The 23,594-nt window shown below is 38.6% G+C and overlaps 1 protein-coding gene across 1 annotated transcript in view; it reads left to right on the top strand.

The window, feature by feature from the left end:
- TAFA5 (TAFA chemokine like family member 5) overlaps positions 1-23,594 on the top strand; it is a 344,874-nt gene that overhangs the window by 151,189 nt on the left and 170,091 nt on the right. The window contains 1 exon segment of the mRNA XM_087969430.1: positions 5,406-5,555. Coding sequence (XP_087825556.1) covers positions 5,406-5,555 — 150 coding nt within the window.

The following is a 23,594-nucleotide window of genomic DNA, read 5'->3' as shown; positions in this document are numbered from 1 at the left end:
TTCACCAGTTTCTCTGTTGGCATAAATTAGAAAGCTCCTGCAAGAGTATACATTTCAAATTTTAACATTTTAAACATTAAAATATGATCTTATATAATTTGCTGTTAGTTTTATTTTAATAAAGCTTGATTTTTTTTTATCGCCATGACACTGATCTATCTTCCAAGAACAGGGAAGAAGGACTGATAGTTCTCGTCAATAGATGAAATTAAGTATGCAATGTATTTAACATATCTACTATTTTTTTTCAATAAGCTTCTCACCACTCTTTAAAAAAGCATAACTGTTTATAATTCCTACTTCTAAATGTGTCCAGTTTGCTGTGGCCAGTAGCTCCAAGCATGCTGTCTATCCCTGGCCCCAGCAGGTAGAGTTGTGTCTGTAAAAAGCCATGTTTTTTATATAAAAAGATAGTCAAATAATATGTGTACATACATATATATATAATTTCACAATCTTTTTTGAGCATTTTGCTAAGAATCTTTGTACTCAAGCTTTAATTGACTTCATTTCTTTTCTCTAAAATTTGCATATCATTTGCATATGATTACAGTATAACTATAGTCACAGTATGACTATTGTTGAGCAAACTGGGTTGACGTTTGCTAAAATCAAGTAATTCAATATAAATGTATTTATTTGTATTGACATTCACAAATTATGCCAATATTATTTTTTACATTTGTTTTCTGGAGAATGAATCCTTATCCATTGCTTTAATAAAAATTAACCATAACCCGTAACTGTATGAATGTAGCATATTCAGTACTTAGCTGAAATACTATTATAGTGATTAATTCAAATTAAATTTTGGGTCTATTTGTTTATATATATTTGCTTCAGGATTTTTTTTAGGACTTCTGTAAATGCCATGGACATAGTATATGTTTGTTTAATTTGGTAAACATGTTTAAACTTTTTAAATTTTCACGTAAAATCTATCTTGAATTGATCTTTGCTTTTATGAAAGAATACCATGAAGAGATAAAAGAAAAAAATATGTATTTTTTGTAAGGTCACGTAAAATATTTTATACTTTATTAGTAATTGTTAAAGTAATTTTAATATTTTAATTGGTTACATATCTTACTTACAATTGATTGTTGATACAGAGATTCTTTATTGGAGATTTTTTTTATAATGAAGTGTCTCAAACTATATTTTATGCAATTGAAATTAGTACAGATGGTCCTTGACTTAACACCCATAATTGGAACCAGAGTTTCTGTTGCTAAACAAGGCAGTTTAGGAGTGAGTCACACCTAATTTTATGATTTATTTTGCCACAGTTATTGAATGGATCACTATATTTGTTAAGTGAATCGCATGTTATCCAGCTTTTCCCCCTTAACTTTGTTGGTTTGCTTGACTGGGAAGGTCACAACTGGTGATCTGCCAACCCAGGATGCTGCAACTATCATAAATACTTTCCCATTGCCAAGTGCCCAAATTTTTGATCACATAACTATGGAGATACAGTCAAGGTTGTAAGTGCAAGAACTGGTCATAAATAATATTTTTTATAAGCATTGTAACTTTCAACATTCGCTAAATAAGTGGTTGTAAGTGTTGTGGTTTGCCAGTGCAGACGGCAGCGGAATTGGACAGTGGGGGGAAAAGGGGACCAGTCAGGGAGTTTGGAGAGGACTCGGATGAGGGTCCTGCGTCTGATGCATAGATGGGGCCAGGACCATCTGGGAGTGGGATGCTGCCTTCGGAGCCTTTGGAGTCTGGCAGCAGCAAAGCAGAGGACCCAGGGGAGCCTGCTCTCAGTACGCATGTGCGCAGAGCTACTAGAAGGTGAGAGCAGCTGAAACAAAAGGAGTCACTCAGGAGTAAGGCTGGGAGGTGATTGCCCCTCTCATAAGGGATAAAAGTCAGGCCAAGATGATGAAAACTTTGCAGGAAGCAAAGTAGTTTGATCAGTTCCTAGTCATCCTGGAAGTTCTTTGTACTTCGGTTGGTTTCTTTTCTAGTTAATTTGATACTTTTTGGCAGCACTTCACAGAACTGAAAGGTGTGTGCTTATCTTGGGGGACTATTTGACTTTAATTCTGGCTGGGAATGAAAACAATTACCAGTGTTGCAATAAAATAGGTTTTGTTTTTAAAACAAGTTTGTGAACAATTACGGTTTCTAAAGCCTGTGTCAGAACAGTAAGTCAGAAAGTGATAAAAATAAGATAACCCATTTGTTGTTCTGACAAATAAAGGAAAAACCTTATTTTTTTTTAAAAAAAAAAGTCTTTTCACTTAATTAATTGCTTTTAGCTAAGGGAAAGAAAAAATAGAGATGATGGGATACTGGCATTCCTACAAATAGTATGGTTCCTTGCTGTATAATGCTTTATAGATGATAAGTAGCTCCTTGAATCACACCTAAAAACCCACTGAGAGTCAGTTTGCCTCCATGAAATAACAAACCCCTAAAATTGTTCTTGCGGATGCATTGTGGACCAACTCCAGTTTCCAAATGCTCTTTGAAGATAGCCTCATGTGCTGCATATTACAGTAATTCAAGTAGGAAGTAGGGCCTGAGTCACTTTTACAGACTCCAGCCCAGAAATGGTGTTCAGCAGGTTCTGACCAATTCTGGAAAACCAATACCACCTCTGACTGGCCCTACCCCCATCCATTCTCTGCCTCCCAAATCCCAGCTGTTCAGCTTGGTTTTCTTTTGTTGCCCTGCACTGGAGAACGGAGCTGGAAAACAGGTTAGTGGGGTGGGGAGGGAATGGGATTTTACTGTATCCTTCCCCCCAAGAGTGAGGAGGAAATGGAGATTTTACAGTATCCTTCCCCTGCCACACCCAGCAAGCCATGCCCACAGAACTGGTAGTAAAAAAATTTGAATACCACCACTGCTCCAGCCCAGTGAAGGAGGCAATTGATAAACAAGGTGAATTTGAGCAAAGTCCTTCCTGGCTACTGGCTGTTTAATTGGGAGTCTTGAGTTCATAAGAATCACCAAATTGCGCACAATTTTGATTGAGGAAGTATAGCTCTATGCAGAATTAAAGATGAAAACTGTTCGTGTATACTTTCTTACACACACACACACACACACACACACACACACACACAGAGGAATTTAGCAGAAATAGTTTTAGTGAGTCAAAAGTATAGGCCCAGAACTATATAATAATAATTGCAGAATCACCCTGGCTTCCAGGCTTTCAACCCACAAGGAATATGATTGTCCCCTTGTGTGAAAGAATACATAACTGAATTAATGTCTCTTTCTGCTCAAAACAGTGTCCACAGTGCTACCTGTGTTATTTTTTCCCCTATAACATTTCCATGAGACTGATAGGGCAGAGAGTAACTGTTCCAAAGTCACTCACAGAGCTTTTGTGGCTGTGGATATATATTAGCTTCAGCATCTCTCTAATGACTGTCCAGCATTTTAAATAAAGAATAGCAGAGTTAGAAGGAACCTTGGAGATTTTCTCGTCCAACTGCTGACTCAAGCAGGAGACCTTATACCATTCTGAACAAATGGCTGTCCAACCTCTTCTTTAAAACCTCCAGATATGGAGCACTCACAACTTTGGGTGGCAAGCCATTCCATTGATCAATTGTTCTCCCTGTCAAGAAATTTCTCCTTAGCTGTAGGTTGGATCTCTGTTTCTTAAGTTTCCATTCATCATTTCTTGTCATGCCCTCAGGTACATAGCTTGATCCCCTACTTCTGTGTCACCCCCCTGAAATAGCGTAAAACTGCGTTCATATAGTCTTTCTCTTTGATAAACTAGACATACCCAGTTTGCATGGTTTAGCCTCCAGTCCCCTAACTATCTTTATTTCTCTTCTTCACTCTTTCTATAGTCTCAACATTTTTGGGGTAACATGGTCCCCAAAACTAGATGAACTATTTCAAGTGTTGTCTTACCAGTGCAGTATAAAATGGTATTAACCTTTCATGCTATCCCTCTGTTCATCCAGCCTAGGACTGCATTGGCTTTTTTTGGCAACAGCAACACTACCGGTTCATACTTATGGGCTCCTAGATCCCTGTCAGTTGCCGTCGTTGAGCCAGGAACCACCTATTTTATACCTGTGCAAGCTGAGCTTCCAGTTTTCGGTGTTCCTGCATGCGTGAAGACCAGCTCGCTGGCACACGCATGAGCACCTGGGAGCTGCTGTTCCAGATTCCAGAATTCTGCATTCACAGCTGGCCGGTGTGCGCATGTGCTCGGGGGGGGTGTTCTTCCATTTTCCAGTGCTCCCATGCAGGCAAAGACCACCCGGGCAGGGCACACATGCATACCAGGAAGCTGCTCTTCCAGTTTCTGGTGCTCCTTCGTGTGCAAAGAACAGTTGCATGTGCCGGAACCCGGAAGAGCAACGGGCAATAGCTGGTGTGCCCAGAGAGATGGCTCTGCGTGTCACTTCCTGCACAGATGGCATAGGTTCGCTGACACTGAACTAGGTTCTCTCCTTGATTAGTTTGCTAATCCATTTTGTGGTGATGCTGCCTATTTCACATTTTTCTACCTTACCAAGGAATAGACTCTAATCCATTTTGTCAAAATGCCTTAATGAAGTCCAGCTATACTAAGTTTGTATATTTTTTAAAAAAATGTTACATTATGCCAAGTACACTTGGTTTAATGTAAGGTTTTTTAGAGTCTTTCTCAGCCCACAGTTATTACCAAAGGATAAAGAAAAATTGTAGGTTTATAAAAATTGTAAGAATTGTAAATTCTCAATTGCTCTCAATAGCAGTATTAGTATATATATTTTAGCAGAATTTCTAATATTGTCTAATTTTGTGTAACATCACATCTTCTTTATTGGTTCCTGATTGCTTTATTTGTACCAAGGCACTCTTTTCTCATTTCCAACATTGTCTGACATTATTTTCTGAAAAATGACCATCCAGCTTTTCAAGTTAAATACTTGGGAAGTTAAAATAAAAAAACTGATCTCCCATTAGTTTTTTTTTTTTTTTTTTTTAGAAAGTTCCTCTTTCAAGCTATTACTGATAAAATTATTTATTGGTTTAATTTATATTCCAAATTTCTTCAAAAGCTGAAGAAGTCTCAAATTCCTCCTTTTTTCCTCCTTTGGAGTAGGTTTGGCTGAAAAACTTGTCAAACTTTGATGACCTCAGAATGTTCAGTATCACAATCTGCTTCTCCCTAATTCTAGGTGAATATCATAATACTGTAGCTGTTAATTTGAAGTAATTTCTAAAACTAGCATGTTTTAAACCAGTTGTCCTTCAAGACGAGACATGAGAAAAAACATTGTCTTTGTTTTATTACAAATACCAATATCTATGTTTGTCAACTGAATTTCCATTTGTTGAGAAGTGTCTGTTGCAACACTGGGTCATGACTCTTTTGGATTACAATAGTAATTGACTATGATACCTGTTGCTGTTTTTTTTTTTTCCTCCAGGTCAGTTGGCTGCAGGTACATGTGAAATTGTTACATTGGACAGAGATAGCAGTCAGCCTCGAAGAACTATAGCCCGACAAACAGCTCGTTGTGCATGTAAAAAAGGACAGATTGCCGGTACTACAAGGGCAAGACCAGCATGTGTAGATGGTAAGAACTGGAATATAACTTAACTTAGAATCCATCTCAAATGGAACTACAAGTAGTCCTCAACGTATGGCCACAATTGAGCGTAAAACTTCTGTTGCTAAGTGGGACATTTATTAAGTGAGTTTTGTCCCATTTTACGACTTTTCTTTCCATGGTTGTTAAGTGAATCGTTGCAGCCATTCAATTAGTAATACAGTTGTTAAGGGAATCCAGCTTTTCCATTGACTTTGCTTATCAGAAGGTCGCAAAAAAAATCACATGCTCCCACAGCACTGCAATTCTTCAAAATATGAGTCAGCCAATTTTGATGCAGTGTTCGTAAGTGTGAAAAACAGTCATAAGTCCCTTTTTTCAGTGCGGTTGTAAGTTTGAATGGTCATTAAATGAACAGTTGTAAGTCGAGGACTACCTGTAGTTATCAAGGGGTTGATTTGATCATATTGTGAAAAAAATTATTTAAAACTTCTCATTGAGTGCTTTAATGCAGACAGGAGGTTTGAAATTCTTGCTGCCACCTACATTTGACAACTCTTTTGTTTGTTTTCTGATACAAAGGTTTTGCCTGTTATAAGGCTTGTGGCTTGTTCTGTCAAATGATGAAATTGAGAAATGTTAGGTCATTTTCTCAGTGCAACCACATTGACCAATTGGTTGTAGACCAGCGTTTTAATCATTGGTATGCTATACTCACCAGAAGGCAGAGTAGAATATCTTGCCTTTTCTGTTAGTTTAGTTTTTGTGCCAGCATTTACGAAGAAAAAAATTAAAATTGGTTTGTGTCACAAGGTAGAAAATGGTCATCCTGCATTTTTTTTAAGTGCTACCCCTAAAGTTTGTGAGGTGGTTTTTCTCTCATTTTGTTTAAAGCTTAAGTGTTTGCATGTGGTCATCAGCAGTGCTGAACAAAATGTGCTTTTTCAGGAGGCAGTTGGAGTTTCTTTTTTTTTTTTCCTTTTGAAGATGTTTCGCTTCTTATCCAAGAAGCTTCTTCAGTTCTGACAGGATAGTGGGGAAAGGAAGGATTTATACTCCTTGCAGAGAGCTGGTCATTTGCATCATTTTTTAAGCAGAGGTCCCCAACCACCGGGCCCCGGACTGGTACCGGTCCGTGGATCATTTTCCACTGGGCCGCCGGTTTGCTGGGCGCCGCCATCTTGTTTCGACGAGAAAGTGCTTCTGGGTGAGCTTTTCCGGTTGGAGAGCGGCGTTTGGGTCCTGAAGGAATCCTTGCGCCTTAGTTTCATCGAAAGGGGGGGGGCAGCTTTGAACGAAGAGCCGTCCCGATGGCGGAGGAGATTAAGAAAGCACAAAAAAGCACAAAAAAGGTACAAAGGAGGAGTTGAAGGTGGCGGGGAGAAGCGGAGGACGGCTGGCTGGCCGGTCGTTCGGCTCGCCTTGCCTTGTCATGCGTGCTGATGCCGGTACCGGGCCGCGGATCATTTTGTGATGCCGGTATCGGGCCGTGGCACAAAAAAGGTTGGGGGCCACTGTTTTAGAGGGTCCTTGAAGCACTTGAAGCATCTATATCCTCAGGGTCACTTGAGTAGTTCTCCTGGTTCTTGTAGTCTGCAATTTTTTCCCCCTCTGGAAATCCATTCCTACTCCCATGCCATTCAAAGGATATTCATCCCACATTCTACAGCTAAACTTCTGTAGAAACTCTACAGACTTTCAACATTGATGAAGTACAACGCTCTTCAGTCTTTATGTTAATGTTAATCATATCATGATGAGCATTCCTGCCTGAAAATTAATGTGTTGGTGGAGAGAAGCCAGAAAGTGCTAATGATCTTAGAATGGAACTGTTATGTCATACCTTTTATTTCTGCTATCCTTTCCTTCATTAAAGATGTCATTTTGTATGATTCACTGCCGATGCAGTGTGTTTGCCTGCAGCTTCAAAAATGCTGATGTGGAAGGAGGAGGAAGATATTTCATTTTAAATTCATTTTTTACGTTTCAAATGAGCAGCTCTGTTCTTACCAATATAGCACTGCAGCAAAGTAATGAAGGCTTACAAATGGAAATATGTTAACAAACATTCAAATTTCAATTAAAAGAAAACAAAACAAGATTTTGTGTTGAAATATATGGCATTAAAATAGCGTGTTTGAAATAGGATTCAGAGAAAAGCGGGGGGAAGGATCATTCTATAAGAAAGTAATTTCTGATTTCCTTTAAATGACTCATGCTTGAAATCTCTTTTTATGAAAAGTGCTGAGCTTTCATAAATACTTGATCAAAAGTTGACCCCCCTACCATCAAAAGCAATATGAAGGGTGCTTCACTGTGGCCCACCTAGCTAAAGATGAAATATTATTTAATCTGTTTTTGTGTTTTGCTTTCAATCTTGTTGATTTTCTGCTTGCTATTTGAATTCTCCATCACATTTTACTATGGTACGTTTAATCCTCCTCCTTTCCATGACACTCCACGTTCAATGAAAATAATTTTTGGAGATGAATAATTTATATCCAGCTTTCCTCTAACTGAATAAATTTGTTTTGAAAATCTTGCAAACCTTTACTCTAGAAATGCAGATATAGGTATGGAGAGCGTAGTTCATCATATATTCATCATTTTGGAACTACTTATGTTGAATAAGTGTCATGGGGCCAGGTTATCTCAGGATAGCCACCACCAGTGATGGGATTCAATTTTTTTAAATACCAGTTCTGTGGGCGTGGCTTGGTGGGCGTGGCAGGGGAAGGATACCGTAAAATCTCCAGTCAGAGGTGGTATTTTCTGGTTTTCTGAACCACTCAAAATTTCCGCTACCGGGTCTCCAAAACTGGTCAGAACCTGCTGAATACCACCTCTGGCCACCACCCAATTACATCTGCTCATCCTCACAGAACAGATGGGCTATGGGTCCGTTTCTAAACAGTTTGATTTGCAGGACCCTGGAAATAGACCTTTTCTGCTGTAGCACCTGCCCTATCGACACTAGCAATTACATCTGTAGCATTTGAGGCACTTATGATCATTGCAAAGAGCATTTGGGTGCTATTATCAAAACAATATTTAATAAAATGTAAGTATTAATTATTAGTATAAAGGTCAACCAATATGAACAATTATTCACTGAATGTATTGAATAGTGTTTTAGAATTATTTTTCATGAAGTTCAAGCTCAAGAAATACTCCAATAGGTAGAAGATAGCTAGTTAGCTAGATAGATAGCTAGCTACCTAGATAGATAGATAGGTAGATAGGTAGATAGATAGATTAGATAGCTAGATAGATAGATAGGTAGGTAGGTAGGTAGGTAGAGAGATAGATTAGATAGCTAGATAGATAGATAGCTAGATAGATAGATAGGTAGTAGGTAGGTAGGTAGGTAGGTAGAGAGATAGATTAGATAGATAGATAGATAGATAGATAGATAGATAGATAGATAGATAGATAGATAGATAGATAGATAGAGGGCGTGCATAAGTGCACCAACGTGCCTACCGTCCCTGTCCTATTGTTTCTCTTATTCTTTTATTTTTCTTATATGTACCCATTTCATGTATTCACAACTATGTATACACTTATACTTATTATCTTGTAAACAATTGGCAAATCAAATAAATAAATAAATAAATAAAAATAAATAAATAGATAGATAGATAGGTAGGTAGGTAGGTAGGTAGATGATAGATAGATAGAGTCAGCCCCAGAGCCATTTTCCTCCTTGGCACTTCAGGGCTGCCACAGCAAAGAAAGTCGAGCTGTGGGAACAGGAGGGGGCCCGAAGAGATAACTGGGGGATTGTAGCCATAATAAAATTCTTTCGCTTGAGAAACAAGAGTTTTTCCACCAGGTGCAAGAAGGTGGGGTCTACGATTGAGTGAGCCTTGGACTGTAACCTGATTGGACCATGTGATGGACTACATGGGCAGGGGAAGGAAAACTCTACTTTTAATTAGGGGGAAAGCTGAGGGGGGCTTAGAGTCAGGTTTCCCCAGATGTGCCAAATATATATGGCATTCCTAATAAATCTATACTTTGAGGAACATGCCTGCCTTGGAGTTTTGATTCTGTTGGGTTTGTTACTTGGAACTCGGATGGATGGATGGATGGATGGATATCTGTCTGTCTGTCTGTCTGTCTGTCTAGACAGCCAGCCAGAAAGAGAGAGCATGTGGGAGGGAGGGAAACAGAGACAGAGAGAGAGAAAGAGAGAGACAGAGAGGGAGGGAGGGAGAGAGGGAGGGAGAGAGAGAGAAAGAGAGAGAACGCTCCCAGTGATTACAATGTCCCTTAGTTTTTTGACATTTTTTATGGTCATGTGGCCATGTACCTGGACTTAAGGGATCTGAGTATCTGTTGGAACCTGTGAATATGTTTTACTTGTGTTGTATTTAAAGTATGAATTGATGGCTTTCTTGTTCTTGGTCATTTTTTATCATGGCTGCCAATTGTCAAATTCATTGCATCATAAAAAGCTGGGGAGATGTAGCACAGATTCTGTATTTGTCTTCCTGTTGAGTTGATTTCCTGGTCTCGTTTATCTAGGGAGACTGAGAATGCCATACCTTCACCTAGCACTCATTTTTATTTAATTTATAAACATAAGACCAGAGTACTGTAGAGACAACATTAGTTCCATTCAGTAGCTTTATTTATTTCTTGCTGTGTTAGTTTTGAAAACCTACAAGGAACTATAAGTCAAAACTGATTGTTAATTGAATTGTGATTTATGAGTCTGTTACAAAAAACAAACAGCCTGGTTTACTTTTCAGCTTTTTAAAATTTGTCTTTGTAAGATGCAATGTAAAATATGGTGCACTATAAATAAAAAGCAGGAGTAATACATAATTAAATTAATGCACTATGATTGTGATCCATGAAATAGTTATGGCTGCAGTTGGACTTTAGGTCTCTAATTGCACTAACTCAAATAGTTGCTTTAAATAAAATAGTTGCATCTTAAAGGTAAATATTCAGTAAAAGTAAAATGCAATAATAATATATCTCACCTTACTGTATTCATGAACTGAGCTGACATGACAGGTATATTTCACATGGCTAAAACAGTTTTACGGGTTGTTGTCCATTACTTTTTAAAGAAATACTCCAAATACACTGAAGAAGACCTATTGACCTATTGGTGGTATTTCACTGAAGATTTAAGGCTTCATAAGTTTAGAGAGCTACCTTTATTTATATATTTTGTCGTCAACCATCAACCAATCTATGGATCACCCCTCTCCATGCCTCTGTATCTCACGCCGCCTCCTTCAGCTCCTTCCTAGTTAGATCTGTCATTTATTTATTTAGATTTGTACAATTGCTAACTCAACATTTGACCCTGGGTGATAAAGAAGAATGAAAATTAACAGTAATTTTTTTAAAAACAATTAAACAACAAAATAAATCAGGATCTACCATCCTAGGGGTAACACTAAACTGAAGAAAGGGCAAAAAAGACCGAGCTTTAGTGACTTCCAAAAATTCCACTGAGATCAGAGCCATCCAAATTTCAGGAAATATGCCATCCCAAAGGACAGACACAGTAACAGAGAATATATCCTTCCTAACTTCCATTAAATAGCATTATTGAATTTAAGCAGATCAGATCATGTCTTCTCTAATGGATATTGTGGACCAGGTGGACGTAATTGGAGGCAGAAGGCTCTGCAGATAATCCAGCATATTCCAGTAGAATCCAGAATATTCTACGTTGTTATTGTATGACGGTGAATTGAGGGACTGCAGGCAGTCCTCAGCTTAACAACAGGGACCATTTAAAGCTATAACAGCACTGAAAAATGGGACTTATGACCGTTTTTCAAAGTTACGACTTTTGCAGCATCCCCATGATCATGTGATCAAAATTCAAATGTTTGGCAACTGACTCATATTTATGACTGTTGCTGACTCCCAAGGTCATTTGCAACCTTCTGACAAGCAAAGTCAATGGGAAAAGCCACATTCACTTAACAACCAGGCTACTAACAGACCAACTGCAGTGATTCACTTAACAACAATGGCAAGAAAGGTTGTAAAATGTGGCAAAATTCACTTAACAAGTATCTCATTTAACAGCAGTAATTTTGGGCTCAATTATGGTCATAAATCAAAGATTGCTGTATTTAGTGATTAACAATGCTAAAACAAAACAAAACAAAACAAAAATCTTTCTGGGGAAGAAAAAAGATTTAGAATTACCACTATTGTACAGTTGATGTGTTCTTCGCCAGTTCATACACAATAAACTATTATTTGTTTTCATCTAACTTGATAAAATAAAATTAATCTATACCAATTTCTTAGGTTTCCTTCCAATTTGGAGAAGATCATATGGTTAGCGGTGCATCTTCATTACACAGGGAGATTGTAATATTACCAAGTAAATGTGGAAATTAATGCAATTTATCAATTTGTCATTGATGAAGATTTATTCTAGCTAAGAACTAGATTGTTATTTGGATAGCAAAATTATTTAATATTTCTAATAAAATAATTCCAATTATCTTTAAACATACTAAACATTTTCACCCTTAAGTGAAGTAAGTGGTACTAATGTAATACATTGTTTCAGGATTTATAACTGTTTTTACAGATATAACATTATTAATTTGTAAATATTTATTTTAAGAGTTGTAACATTCTTGTAGTTCCACTGAATAATAATGAGACAAACTAGTTACCGTATTTGCCGGCGTATAAGACGACTTTTTTGCCCCGAAAAACATGCCTCCAAGTGGGGTCGTCTTATACGCCGGTATATCCACTGCCGGCTTTCGGATGCTTGTTGGACGCAGCGGCGCCTCTGGCTTCCCGGATCCCCTGCGTCGCTTCCGCTTCATCCCGCTCGCCTCGCTCCGCCCGAGGCTGCAGCCTTCCTGCTCTTCCCATGGCCCCTGGCACTCCGCCCTGCCGCTGCAGCCCGGGGATTTCTGGAGGGCGTTTCCGGTGGTGGTGGTGGGTCGTCTTATACGCCGGGTCGTCTTATACGCCGGCAAATACGGGTATGTAAAAAAACACCTCTTGTTATACCACCAATAAATGTTAAATTTCACATCATGATGAATCTAGATACATATCTATATTGTTGAGCGGATAAAACATATATTTCCTTTAATTTTTGAAAATATATTGTTAGGAAGTTCAGCCATTGCTTCCTACATACATGAAAAGTTGCCTGCATGCATAGTGTCTGAATTATGTTCATAATATAATTCTAAATATAGGAGTAACCCACGTGTATTGTAGCATAAATCTAATAGTGAGGCTTTATGAATATCACAATACTTATCTTCATATTGTGGTAGAAGTGTAAGAGATAACATCACTGATACTTCCTATCACTGATACTTCCTATTAAATAAATTACTCACTGGGTATTTAAAATAATTAGTGCATTCCATTGAATGCCCATACATCACAAAGCTGTGCAAATCCTTTAAAAGACAGTGCTTTGAATCATTAAAACAGCTACATTTTTTTTTCCATGTAGAGCAGTTTCATAAGTAGAGTAGGACTGTATACGCAGCATAGATGGAGATAACCATAGCAACTTATGAAACATTCAGTATAGGATGGAAAAAATATCAGCTGTTTTAATGTCTTGTCTGTCTGTCTATCTATTATCTAATTATGTATGTATGTATGTATGTATGTATGTATGTATGTATGTATGCATGTATGTATGTATGTATGTATGTTATTCAGCTTTGTTCGGGTATTTTCCCACGTCATTGTAGTTGTGCTTTTAAAGTTGTAGCAACGTTTTGGCAGAATCTCATCTGCCATCATCAGGCTTCTGTATTGTGTTTGTCTGTGAGTCAGACTTTGTCTGACAAAGTCTGACTCACAGACGAACACAATACAGAAGCCTGATGATGGTGTGTGTGTGTGTGTGTGTACAGCCAAACCCACAATTGTGTGGGCCTCTGTGTCCCCCATAGAAGTCGTCTGCACAGCCAGTTTGACCCCTTTGTGGAAGACTTTCCTCAACTCTGGGGTCACATATTCCACAATTTGGGGGCAATGCAGAGAAGATCCTCTTCCTAGACCCCATCAGTTGAAATTATTTGGCAGATGGGGTCTGCAGCATATTTTCCCTGTCTAAACAAGGCCATGGGCTGATATAATGAGGTGATGCTAGCTCCATAAGTAGCCTACAATGTGTATTTTTAAAAGAAAATTCACTGTAAAGTATGCTTGATTTTTTTTGTATCACTAAAAAAAATAAAAATGTAAGCACAAGTTACTTCATCTTTCATTTGAATGTGGTCTCCTTTAGGTTTTAATCCAACAGTATCATAGCAATTGAATATAGGAAGTAAAGTTTTAAATTACTGAGAAATTTTAACATGTAATTGTTTAAACTGGATCTTAGCTTGTATTCAGGATTTATCTCCGTCATGCGTACAAATACTGCTGTGAGATCTTTACTTTTATATGTTTTATTTTACTGGGAAAAATGGTACATTAAAAATATATCAGTCAGTAAAGAATGTTTGACTGTTTATTTTTTGTTTCTCTCTTCAAAACCTTGAATGTCTTTTGGAAATCTAAAATACGTTTTGAATATTCTTGCTTTTTGATGTCTATATACAAAGCTGTAGTAGAGTTCATCTCAATATCATCTCCTATCTCCCCAAAAGAAGCATCACATCATGAGCAATTACTCAGTTGCAATGACAAAAAAATCATGTATATATATATATATATATGGATCTTTGGTTATTCGGGTTCTCTCCGCGTAAGATTCAAAGTATCTAGGCAACGTTTGGTGAGGTCCCACTCGCCATCTTCAGGCTGGTGCTTTGCTTAGTGCCAGTGCAAGCAGTGTGTGACCGGAGCTGCCATCTCTCTCTATATACAAGTGGTGGGGATGGTGTGCTGGGCTGGTTGGCTGTGCTGCAGCCTCTTGATTGGTTGATGGAGTTGATGTTGGTATAATGGGCTGTGTAATGGCCTTTGTTGTGGCCATTATACCAACATCAACTCCATCAACCAATCAAGAGGCTGCAGCACAGCCAACCAGCCCAGCACACCATCCCCACCACTGTATATAGAGGAGATGGCAGCTCCGGTCACACACTGCTTGCACTGGCACTAAGCGAAGCACCAGCCTGAAGATGGCGAGTGGGACCTGCCAAACGTGCTAGATACTTTGAATCTACGCGGAGAGAACCCGAATAACTAAAGATCCACATACAAATACCCGAGAACCTCAGAAAACAAATATATATATATATATATATATATATATATATATATATATATATATATATATATATATATATATATATATATGTTTTCTTAAGTTTTCAGTGGTACTTATGTATGGTGTTCGGCTTGGTTCGGGTATTTTCCCACGTCATTGTAGTTCTTTTAAAGTTGTAGCAACGTTTCAGCAGAATCTCATCTGCCATCATCAGGCTTCTGTATTGTGTCTGTCTGTGAGTCAGACTTTTACAGTGGTTTCAGATTTGAATTTGGGGCAGCCTATTGCTGTGCCAGAATGGTTTTTTCTTCATCCTGATTGGTTGGGAGTCTTGGTCTGTGTTTATTGGTCTCGGAGTTTGCTGTGTTCTGCTTGATGGGTGTTTCTGATATCTTCTGTCTGTTTTTGGCTCTTTTTGTATCTTGATTGGCTGGCAGCATTGTGTTACTTTAATGGAGGTCTTTAGTGCAGCTTGGCTTCGGGTAAATGGACGGCTATCATTAGTTAGGAAGCTGGGTTTCATCTGGGTGCCTGGTTGGGGTGTGTTTGAGCTGGAGGTATCAGGGGGATCTGTTTGTGCCCAGGTGTTTGCCTGGCTTGTGGTGTGGAGATTTTTTGTTTGTGAGTGCAGGCTTCCAAATGATTGACAGCCTGGTGGAATCATCTCTTCTGTTCATGCTTTCTGGTCTTTTTCAATCTCTATGGCTTCTCTGATGACTCTGTGGCTAGGGTTTTCCATAGTGGCCAGGGTTTTGGTGCCATTGAAGTTGATGCTATGACCTGTAGCTTCCATGTGTTGGACTAGTGAGGAAGTGTGTTCCAGCTTTTTGACTGCATTTTTGTGTTCATCCAGGCGGGTACTTATTCTTCTATTGGTCTGTCCAATGTATGTGGCCGGGCATGATGCACAGGGGACTTCGTATACGCCTTGGTTTTCCAGGTCAATTTTATCTTTGGGGTTGCTAAGGATGGCTGCTATTTTTCTGTCTGTTTTGAAGGCAGTCCTGATGTGATGTCTGTGTAGTACCTTACTAATTTTGTCTGTAGTACCTCTTATGTAGGGCAGGACAGCTGTTCCATAGGTCTGTTCATCTTCTGGGTCTCTATTATGTTTCAGTGTGTTTTTGTGGATCAAGCTGGTGATTTTGCTTTTGTGGAAGCCGTTGGCTGTCAGTACTTTAGTCAGGGTGCATAGTTCAGCCTTAATGTGTGTCTTGTCTGCCAGGCGTTTGGTTCTGGTAATTAGTGTTTTAGCCACGGAGTTTATCTGTGCTGGGTGGTGGTGGGATTGGGCGTTGAGGTAGCGGTTGGTGTGTGTTTTCTTCTGGTATATGGTGTGTCCTAGTGTGCCATCTGTTTTTTTGTAGATTAGTACATCTAGGAATGGTAGTTGTTTGTTTGTTTCTGTTTCCATGGTGAACTTGATTTTGGGGTGTGCGCTGTTTAGGTGTGTTAGGAAATTGTTTAGGTTTTCTTGTCCATGGGGCCAAATCACGAATGTGTCATCGATGTATCTTAACCATAGTTTGGGTTTGAGGATGGCATTGGCCAGGGCTCTGGATTCGAATTCTTCCATGAACAGGTTAGCAATGACAGGTGACAGTGGTGATCCCATGGGGCTCCTTCTATTTGTTTGTATCTTTGTCCTTTGTATATGAAATATGTGTTGGTTAAGCAGTGTTCTGTTAGTTCCATGAGGTGTTTGGCTGGTTGGTATTTATTTTTGATGATTTCAAGGGTCTCTTTTATCGGGACTTGAGTGAATAGGGAAACCACGTCAAAACTTACAAGCAGATCTTCTTGCTCCACGTGTAGATCTTTGATCATTTCCAAGAAGTGGTATGAGTTTTGTACATGTGAAGCTGCTGTTTCAGCATGGGGCTGTAGCTGCTTGTAAGTTTTGACGTGGTTTCCCTATTCACTCAAGTCCCGATAAAAGAGACCCTTGAAATCATCAAAAATAAATACCAACCAGCCAAACACCTCATGGAACTAACAGAACACTGCTTAACCAACACATATTTCATATACAAAGGACAAAGATACAAACAAATAGAAGGAGCCCCATGGGATCACCACTGTCACCTGTCATTGCTAACCTGTTCATGGAAGAATTCGAATCCAGAGCCCTGGCCAATGCCATCCTCAAACCCAAACTATGGTTAAGATACATCGATGACACATTCGTGATTTGGCCCCATGGACAAGAAAACCTAAACAATTTCCTAACACACCTAAACAGCGCACACCCCAAAATCAAGTTCACCATGGAAACAGAAACAAACAAACAACTACCATTCCTAGATGTACTAATCTACAAAAACAGATGGCACACTAGGACACACCATATACCAGAAGAAAACACACACCAACCGCTACCTCAACGCCTAATCCCACCACCACCCAGCACAGATAAACTCCGTGGCTAAAACACTAATTACCAGAACCAAACGCCTGGCAGACAAGACACACATTAAGGCTGAACTATGCACCCTGACTAAAGTACTGACAGCCAACGGCTTCCACAAAAGCAAAATCACCAGCTTGATCCACAAAAACACACTGAAACATAATAGAGACCCAGAAGATGAACAGACCTATGGAACAGCTGTCCTGCCCTACATAAGAGGTACTACAGACAAAATTAGTAAGGTACTACACAGACATCACATCAGGACTGCCTTCAAAACAGACAGAAAAATAGCAGCCATCCTTAGCAACCCCAAAGATAAAATTGACCTGGAAAACCAAGGCGATACGAAGTCCCCTGTGCATCATGCCCGGCCACATACATTGGACAGACCAATAGAAGAATAAGTACCCGCCTGGATGAACACAAAAATGCAGTCAAAAAGCTGGAACACACTTCCTCACTAGTCCAACACATGGAAGCTACAGGTCATAGCATCAACTTCAATGGCACCAAAACCCTGGCCACTATGGAAACCCTAGCCACAGAGTCATCAGAGAAGCCATAGAGATTGAAAAAGACCAGAAAGCATGAACAGAAGAGATGATTCCACCAGGCTGTCAATCATTTGGAAGCCTGCACTCACAAACAAAAAAAATCTCCACACCACAAGCCAGGCAAACACCTGGGCACAAACAGATCCCCCTGATACCTCCAGCTCAAACACACCCCAACCAGGCACCCAGATGAAACCCAGCTTCCTAACTAATGATAGCCGTCCATTTACCCGGCCAAGCTGCACTAAAGACCTCCATTAAAGTAACACAATGCTGCCAGCCAATCAAGATACAAAAAGAGCCAAAAACAGACAGAAGATATCAGAAACACCCATCAAGCAGAACACAGCAAACTCCGAGACCAATAAACACAGACCAAGACTCCCAACCAATCAGGATGAAGAAAAACCATTCTGGCACAGCAATAGGCTGCCCCAAATTCAAATCTGAAACCACTGTAAAAGTCTGACTCACAGACAGACACAATACAGAAGCCTGATGATGGCAGATGAGATTCTGCTGAAACGTTGCTACAACTTTAAAAGAACTACAATGACGTGGGAAAATAATCTAACCAAGCGAACACCATACATATATATATATATATATATATATATATATATATATATATATATATATATATATATATATATATATATATATATATATATGGATCTTTGGTTATTCGGGTTTTCTCCGTAAGATTCAAAGTATCTGGCAACGCGTTTGGCGAGGTCCCACTCGCCATCTTCAGGCTGGTGCTTTCGGCTTAGTGCCAGTGCAAACACTGCTTGCACTGGCACTAAGCCGAGCACCAGCCTGAAGATGGCGAGTGGGACCTCCCAAACGCTGCCTAGATACTTTGAATCTACGTGGGAGAAAACCCGAATAACCAAAGATCCACATACAAATACCTCTGAGAACCTCAGAAAACATATATATATATATATATATATATATATATATATATATATATATATATATATATATATATATATATATATATATATATATATATATATATATATATATATATATATATATATTTAGTTTGGTGTCCTTCTTAGATTCATGAGCAATTCAAGAAAAGGGAAGCAGTAGAATTACAGATATTGATACAATAACAAAGGCAAATTACAAGTCTATAAAAATAACTTTAGATAGCTAGTGGGGTGTGTGTGTGTGTGTGTGTGTGTGTGTGTGTAAAGTTCATTTATATTTCTAGGTGACCAATTATGAATTATAAATTTAAGTGATATTGAAATGTATCTCCCACAGAGAGTGAGAAAATATTAAGAAGCGTACTTTTGATACAAATTTGTCCTGCCTTTTCTTCTTTATTTACTTCATGCTAGAGTGTTTATGTGTCTCATAGCGCTGTAACAATAAAATTATAGTAATAAAATTCAAGGAAAAATTACTATATATATCATCTTCAACTCTTGGAAGAAAGAAGTATGTAAATGAAAAGACTGTTCCTCTTCCAAATGCAGTGGTGCTGAGCTTATCACATCAATGTACTTACCTGTGTAAGTGCATTACATGAATGTATTAAAACACACACACACACACACATATATATATATATATATTCTTAAGTTTTCACGGGTAATTATTTGTATGGAATTCAGCTTTGTTCGGGTATTTTTCCACGTCATTGTAGTTGTGCTTTTAAAGTTGTAGCAATGTTTCGGCAGAATCTCATCTGCCATCATCAGGCTTCTTTATTGTGTTCGTCTGTGAGTCAGACTTTCACAGCCATTTCTGTTTTAAATTTGGTGCTAGTCTACTGCTGTGCCGGAATGTTTTTTTCTTCATCCTGATTGGTTGGGAGTCTTGGTCTGTGTTTATTGTTGCCAGCCAATCAAGACAAAAAAAGCTACAAAACAGACTGAAGATATTAGAAACACCAATCAAGCAGAACGCAGCAGCCTCCAAGACCAATAAACACAGACCAAGACTCCCAACCAATCAGGATGAAGTAAAAACCATTCTGGCACAGCAGTAGGCTAGCACCAAATTTAAAAAAGAAAAGGCTGTGAAAGTCTGACTCACAGACGAACACTATACAGAAGCCTGATGATGGCAGATGAGATTCTGCCGAAACATTGCTACAACTTTAAAAGCACAACTAAAATGATGTGGGAAAATACCTTTTCCCATTTAAGATTGAGAGCATCTTGGCAACGTTTCAACGAGGTCCCACTCGCCATCTTCAGGCTGGTGCTTTCGGCTTCATGCTTGTGCGAGCGAAGCATGATCGGAGCTGCCGTCTCCCTATATATACTGGTGGGGAGGTTGGCTGTGTTGTCATTTCTTGATTGGTTGATGGAGTTGATATTTGCAGATTGGCTGGCTTTTTCATTAAAACATGTGTGGCTGAGGTATTGGCTGTGTGTCTATCAGCCTCCTGTGTTGTAACGATCTGGGTAATGGGCTGTGTGATGACCTTCTGAGTTCTATTGTTTTGACATCCTGGGTCTTGTGCTGTAATCTCCTGGGTCGTTGGCTGCGTTGCAACATCCTGAGGTTTTGTGGTGCAACCTCCTGAGTTCTGTGATGTGATAACCTGAGCCGGTGGCTGTCATGTGACGTTCCATGTTTTGGTTTGGCTCCAAGTTTGACTCCGAGTTTGAGGCCTGGATATGTGTTCATATGCAGCAATTTAGATCAGGAAGTAGATGTTCTTTGAATTAGAAAGTGTATATGTACATGTGGGCATATATTGTGTGCACATACAAACATGTACATATGTACTCTTCCTCTCTGTGTGTTTTATCAATACCCATAAAATTGAAAAATGGATAGAGAGAATTGATAGAGCATAATGATGAGTGAGAATCTGTTATAAATTTAGCAAATAATATTTTCATACTTTGGATCCATGTGCGCATGTGTGTGTGTATGTGTGCATGCACACACACACATACACCAGAGATGGTATTCAGCACATTCTGACCAGTTCTAGAGAACCAGTAGCGAAAATTTTGAATAGTCCAGAGAACCAGCAAATACCATCTCTGACTGGATATTTTATACTATCCTTCCCCTGCCACGCCCACCAAGCCACGCCCACAGATGCGATAGTAAAAAAAATTGAATCCCATCACTGACGCACATATATAATATACTGGTATATATAATTATGCATTGCAGTTTGCTCTACTAAGGCTATTTTTGGAAGAAGCTTACATAAATATAATCTGCATACTGTGCAAAGACTGCATTTGTTGCCAAATTGTTTCTGAATTAATTCAAATTGCCAGTTGCTTCATGAAAAAATATGAATTAATACCTCTATGCCAGTGAGGCAGATGGAGTAGGTTTCCCGTATGTCTAAACTGATAGAGGTTATTTAACTGAGACAAGAAAAATGAGGTGCAACCATACCTAGGAGTTAGGTAAAATTCTGCCTTAAGTCGTCAGCTTCTTATCTTCTTTTTGACTTGAGACTTCCTTGTGTAGATAGGCCTTGTTGCTATTAACCAAGTATAATGTTGCTGGTATGGTTGCTATATCTGGTATATCCATCTATTTTTATTTTATTTTTTAAATTATCTGATTAGATTCATTATTAGCTCACTTGTGTGGTAATGAAGAAGAATAAGGGTAGGATGAAACCAAAAAGTTGATATCAATCAATCACTTAATTTTAGTTATCCCCACTGCAGTAGCCCTGGCATATGTTATGTATTTATTTCTTTACTCTATTTATATGCCTCTTTTACCTTAAAGCAATATTCAATTAGAAGAAAAACAGCATATTAAAATGTGGAACATCTGTAGCAGCTTCATAAATGACATACTGTAACAAACACATAAAGCACTTAATAAAACAGTAAAGCAAAATTACAGAAAAGGGGGTCAATAATGGAGATATTACTGTTTATAGTATGAAGTCATGGAAATATTAAACTAAATACGTTTGTGATGATATTTTTGAAAATTACTGGGATTTTTAGGAAATCTTTTGGGATTCTATCACATCCAGTATACCTCCAGTATAAGGGGGAACTTCTCAAAGCTCTTTTTTTTTCCGCTGAACCATTCTAAATTAGCATGGAGGGAGGGATGGAGAGAAGGAGCGAGAGAAAACGATAGAACTGTTAGAAATAATGTAGAGAAAGTGATAGAACTGTTAGAAATAAGGTAGAGAAAGTGATAGAACTGTTAGAAATAATGTAGATATCTGGACAAAGATATCTAGGGATTTGTTCTAACTAGCAAAATTTATGTCTATATGCTTATGCTTAGCAGTACATTCCAGTTAATATTTTATGATATGAATGGTCAAGGTTATCCACATACATATGCACATCCTATTATTTTGGGTAAGTACAGTCATGTGATACAATATGACAGCTTCAGAATAACAACGAGTTGGAAGGGATGTCAGAGGTTTTCTATTCCAACGGCCTGCTCAAACATTAGACTCTATACCATGTCAAATAAATGGTGTCCAGTATCATCTTGAAAATCTCCAGTGATGGACCACTCAAAATATCTGAAGGCAAGTTGTTCCGCTGATTATATTGTTCTCAATGATTGGAATTTTTTTCTTTATTTCTAGGTTGGTTCTTCTCTTGATTAGTTTCCATCAGTTGCTTCTTGTTCTGCTTTCCAGTGCTTTAGAGAATAGGTTGACCATCCTCTTTACTGTGGCTATCCCCCAAATATTGGAACACTGCCCCCCCAATCCTACTTTTCTTTAAACTAGACATACCTAGTTTTTACAACCATTCTGTGTACAGTTTAGCTTCAGTCGCTAATCATCTTAGTTGCTCTTCTATGCACTCTTTCTACACTTTTTTATATTGTGGTGACCTAAATTGGATGCAATATCCCCATTGTGGTCTTACCAAGACATTATAAAATGATCCTGCGCTTCACGTGATCTTGATTCTGTCCTTCTGTTAATGCTGTCCAGGACTGCTAGCTTTTTTTGGCAGCTGCAGCACACACGGCTGACTCATAGTTATCCCTCTCACAGTTTTTACTATTGAACCAGGTACCAGCTATTCCATACCTGTGCATTTGTTTTTTTTTGCCTAAATGTAGAATCTTACTTTTCTCACTGTTGAATTTCATTTTGTTGGATAGGGTCCAGTGTTCAAGTCTGTCAAGATCTTTCTGTATCTTGAGACTTATATTCTGAAGTGTTGGCTTTTCCCGCTAGTTTGGTATTGTCTGCAAATTCGATAAGTTTCCCTTCTATCTCCTCATCTAAATCATTGATGAAGACATTGAAGAATATTGAGCCTAAGACAGTTTTTACCATCAATAGCCATTCATTCCCATGTCAAAGAAAATAAGGCAACACAAGAGCCATAGTGGTACAGTGGTAAGAATGCAGTACTGCAGGCTACCTGCTGACTGCCATCTGCCTGCAATTTGCTAGTTCAAATCTCACCAGACTCAAGGTTAACTTGGCCTTCCAGTCTTCTGAGGTGGGTAAAATGAGGATCCAGATTGTTGGGGGCAATATGTTCACTCTGTAAACCACTTAGAGGAGGCTGTAAAAGCACTGTGAAGCGGTATATAAGTCTAAGTGCTATTGCTATTTTTATGGCTATACTACCTTTTATTTTTATTCTTACTATTTAGAACATATTAATCTCAGTTACACCCCTGCAGTGCAATTATTTTCCCCCAAGTTGTTTTGAAGCACTATTGGCCTTATGTGGCTTTCTTCACTCTACAATTTGCAACTTGAATTCTAGATTAGTGATTGTGAGAGTCAGTAATAAGGTCAAAATTCAATTTACGTGCTGTTAATCAAGTGGCACACTTTGCCACTATTACTTCCCACTTCTCCTGAAATATAAAATCCCGACTATGCACATAATGCTTGTTTGTTTTACATTGTGCAAAATGTTCAGCTCCAGGACACTAAGCTTTAAAAG

Source organism: Notechis scutatus, chromosome 6, assembly GCF_049901735.1.
Source record: "Notechis scutatus isolate UNSWTSFEM ecotype Mainland chromosome 6, rNotScu1.2, whole genome shotgun sequence".
NCBI classification, from domain to species: Eukaryota; Metazoa; Chordata; class Lepidosauria; order Squamata; family Elapidae; genus Notechis; species Notechis scutatus.
This window is presented reverse-complemented; position numbering and strand designations above follow the sequence as displayed.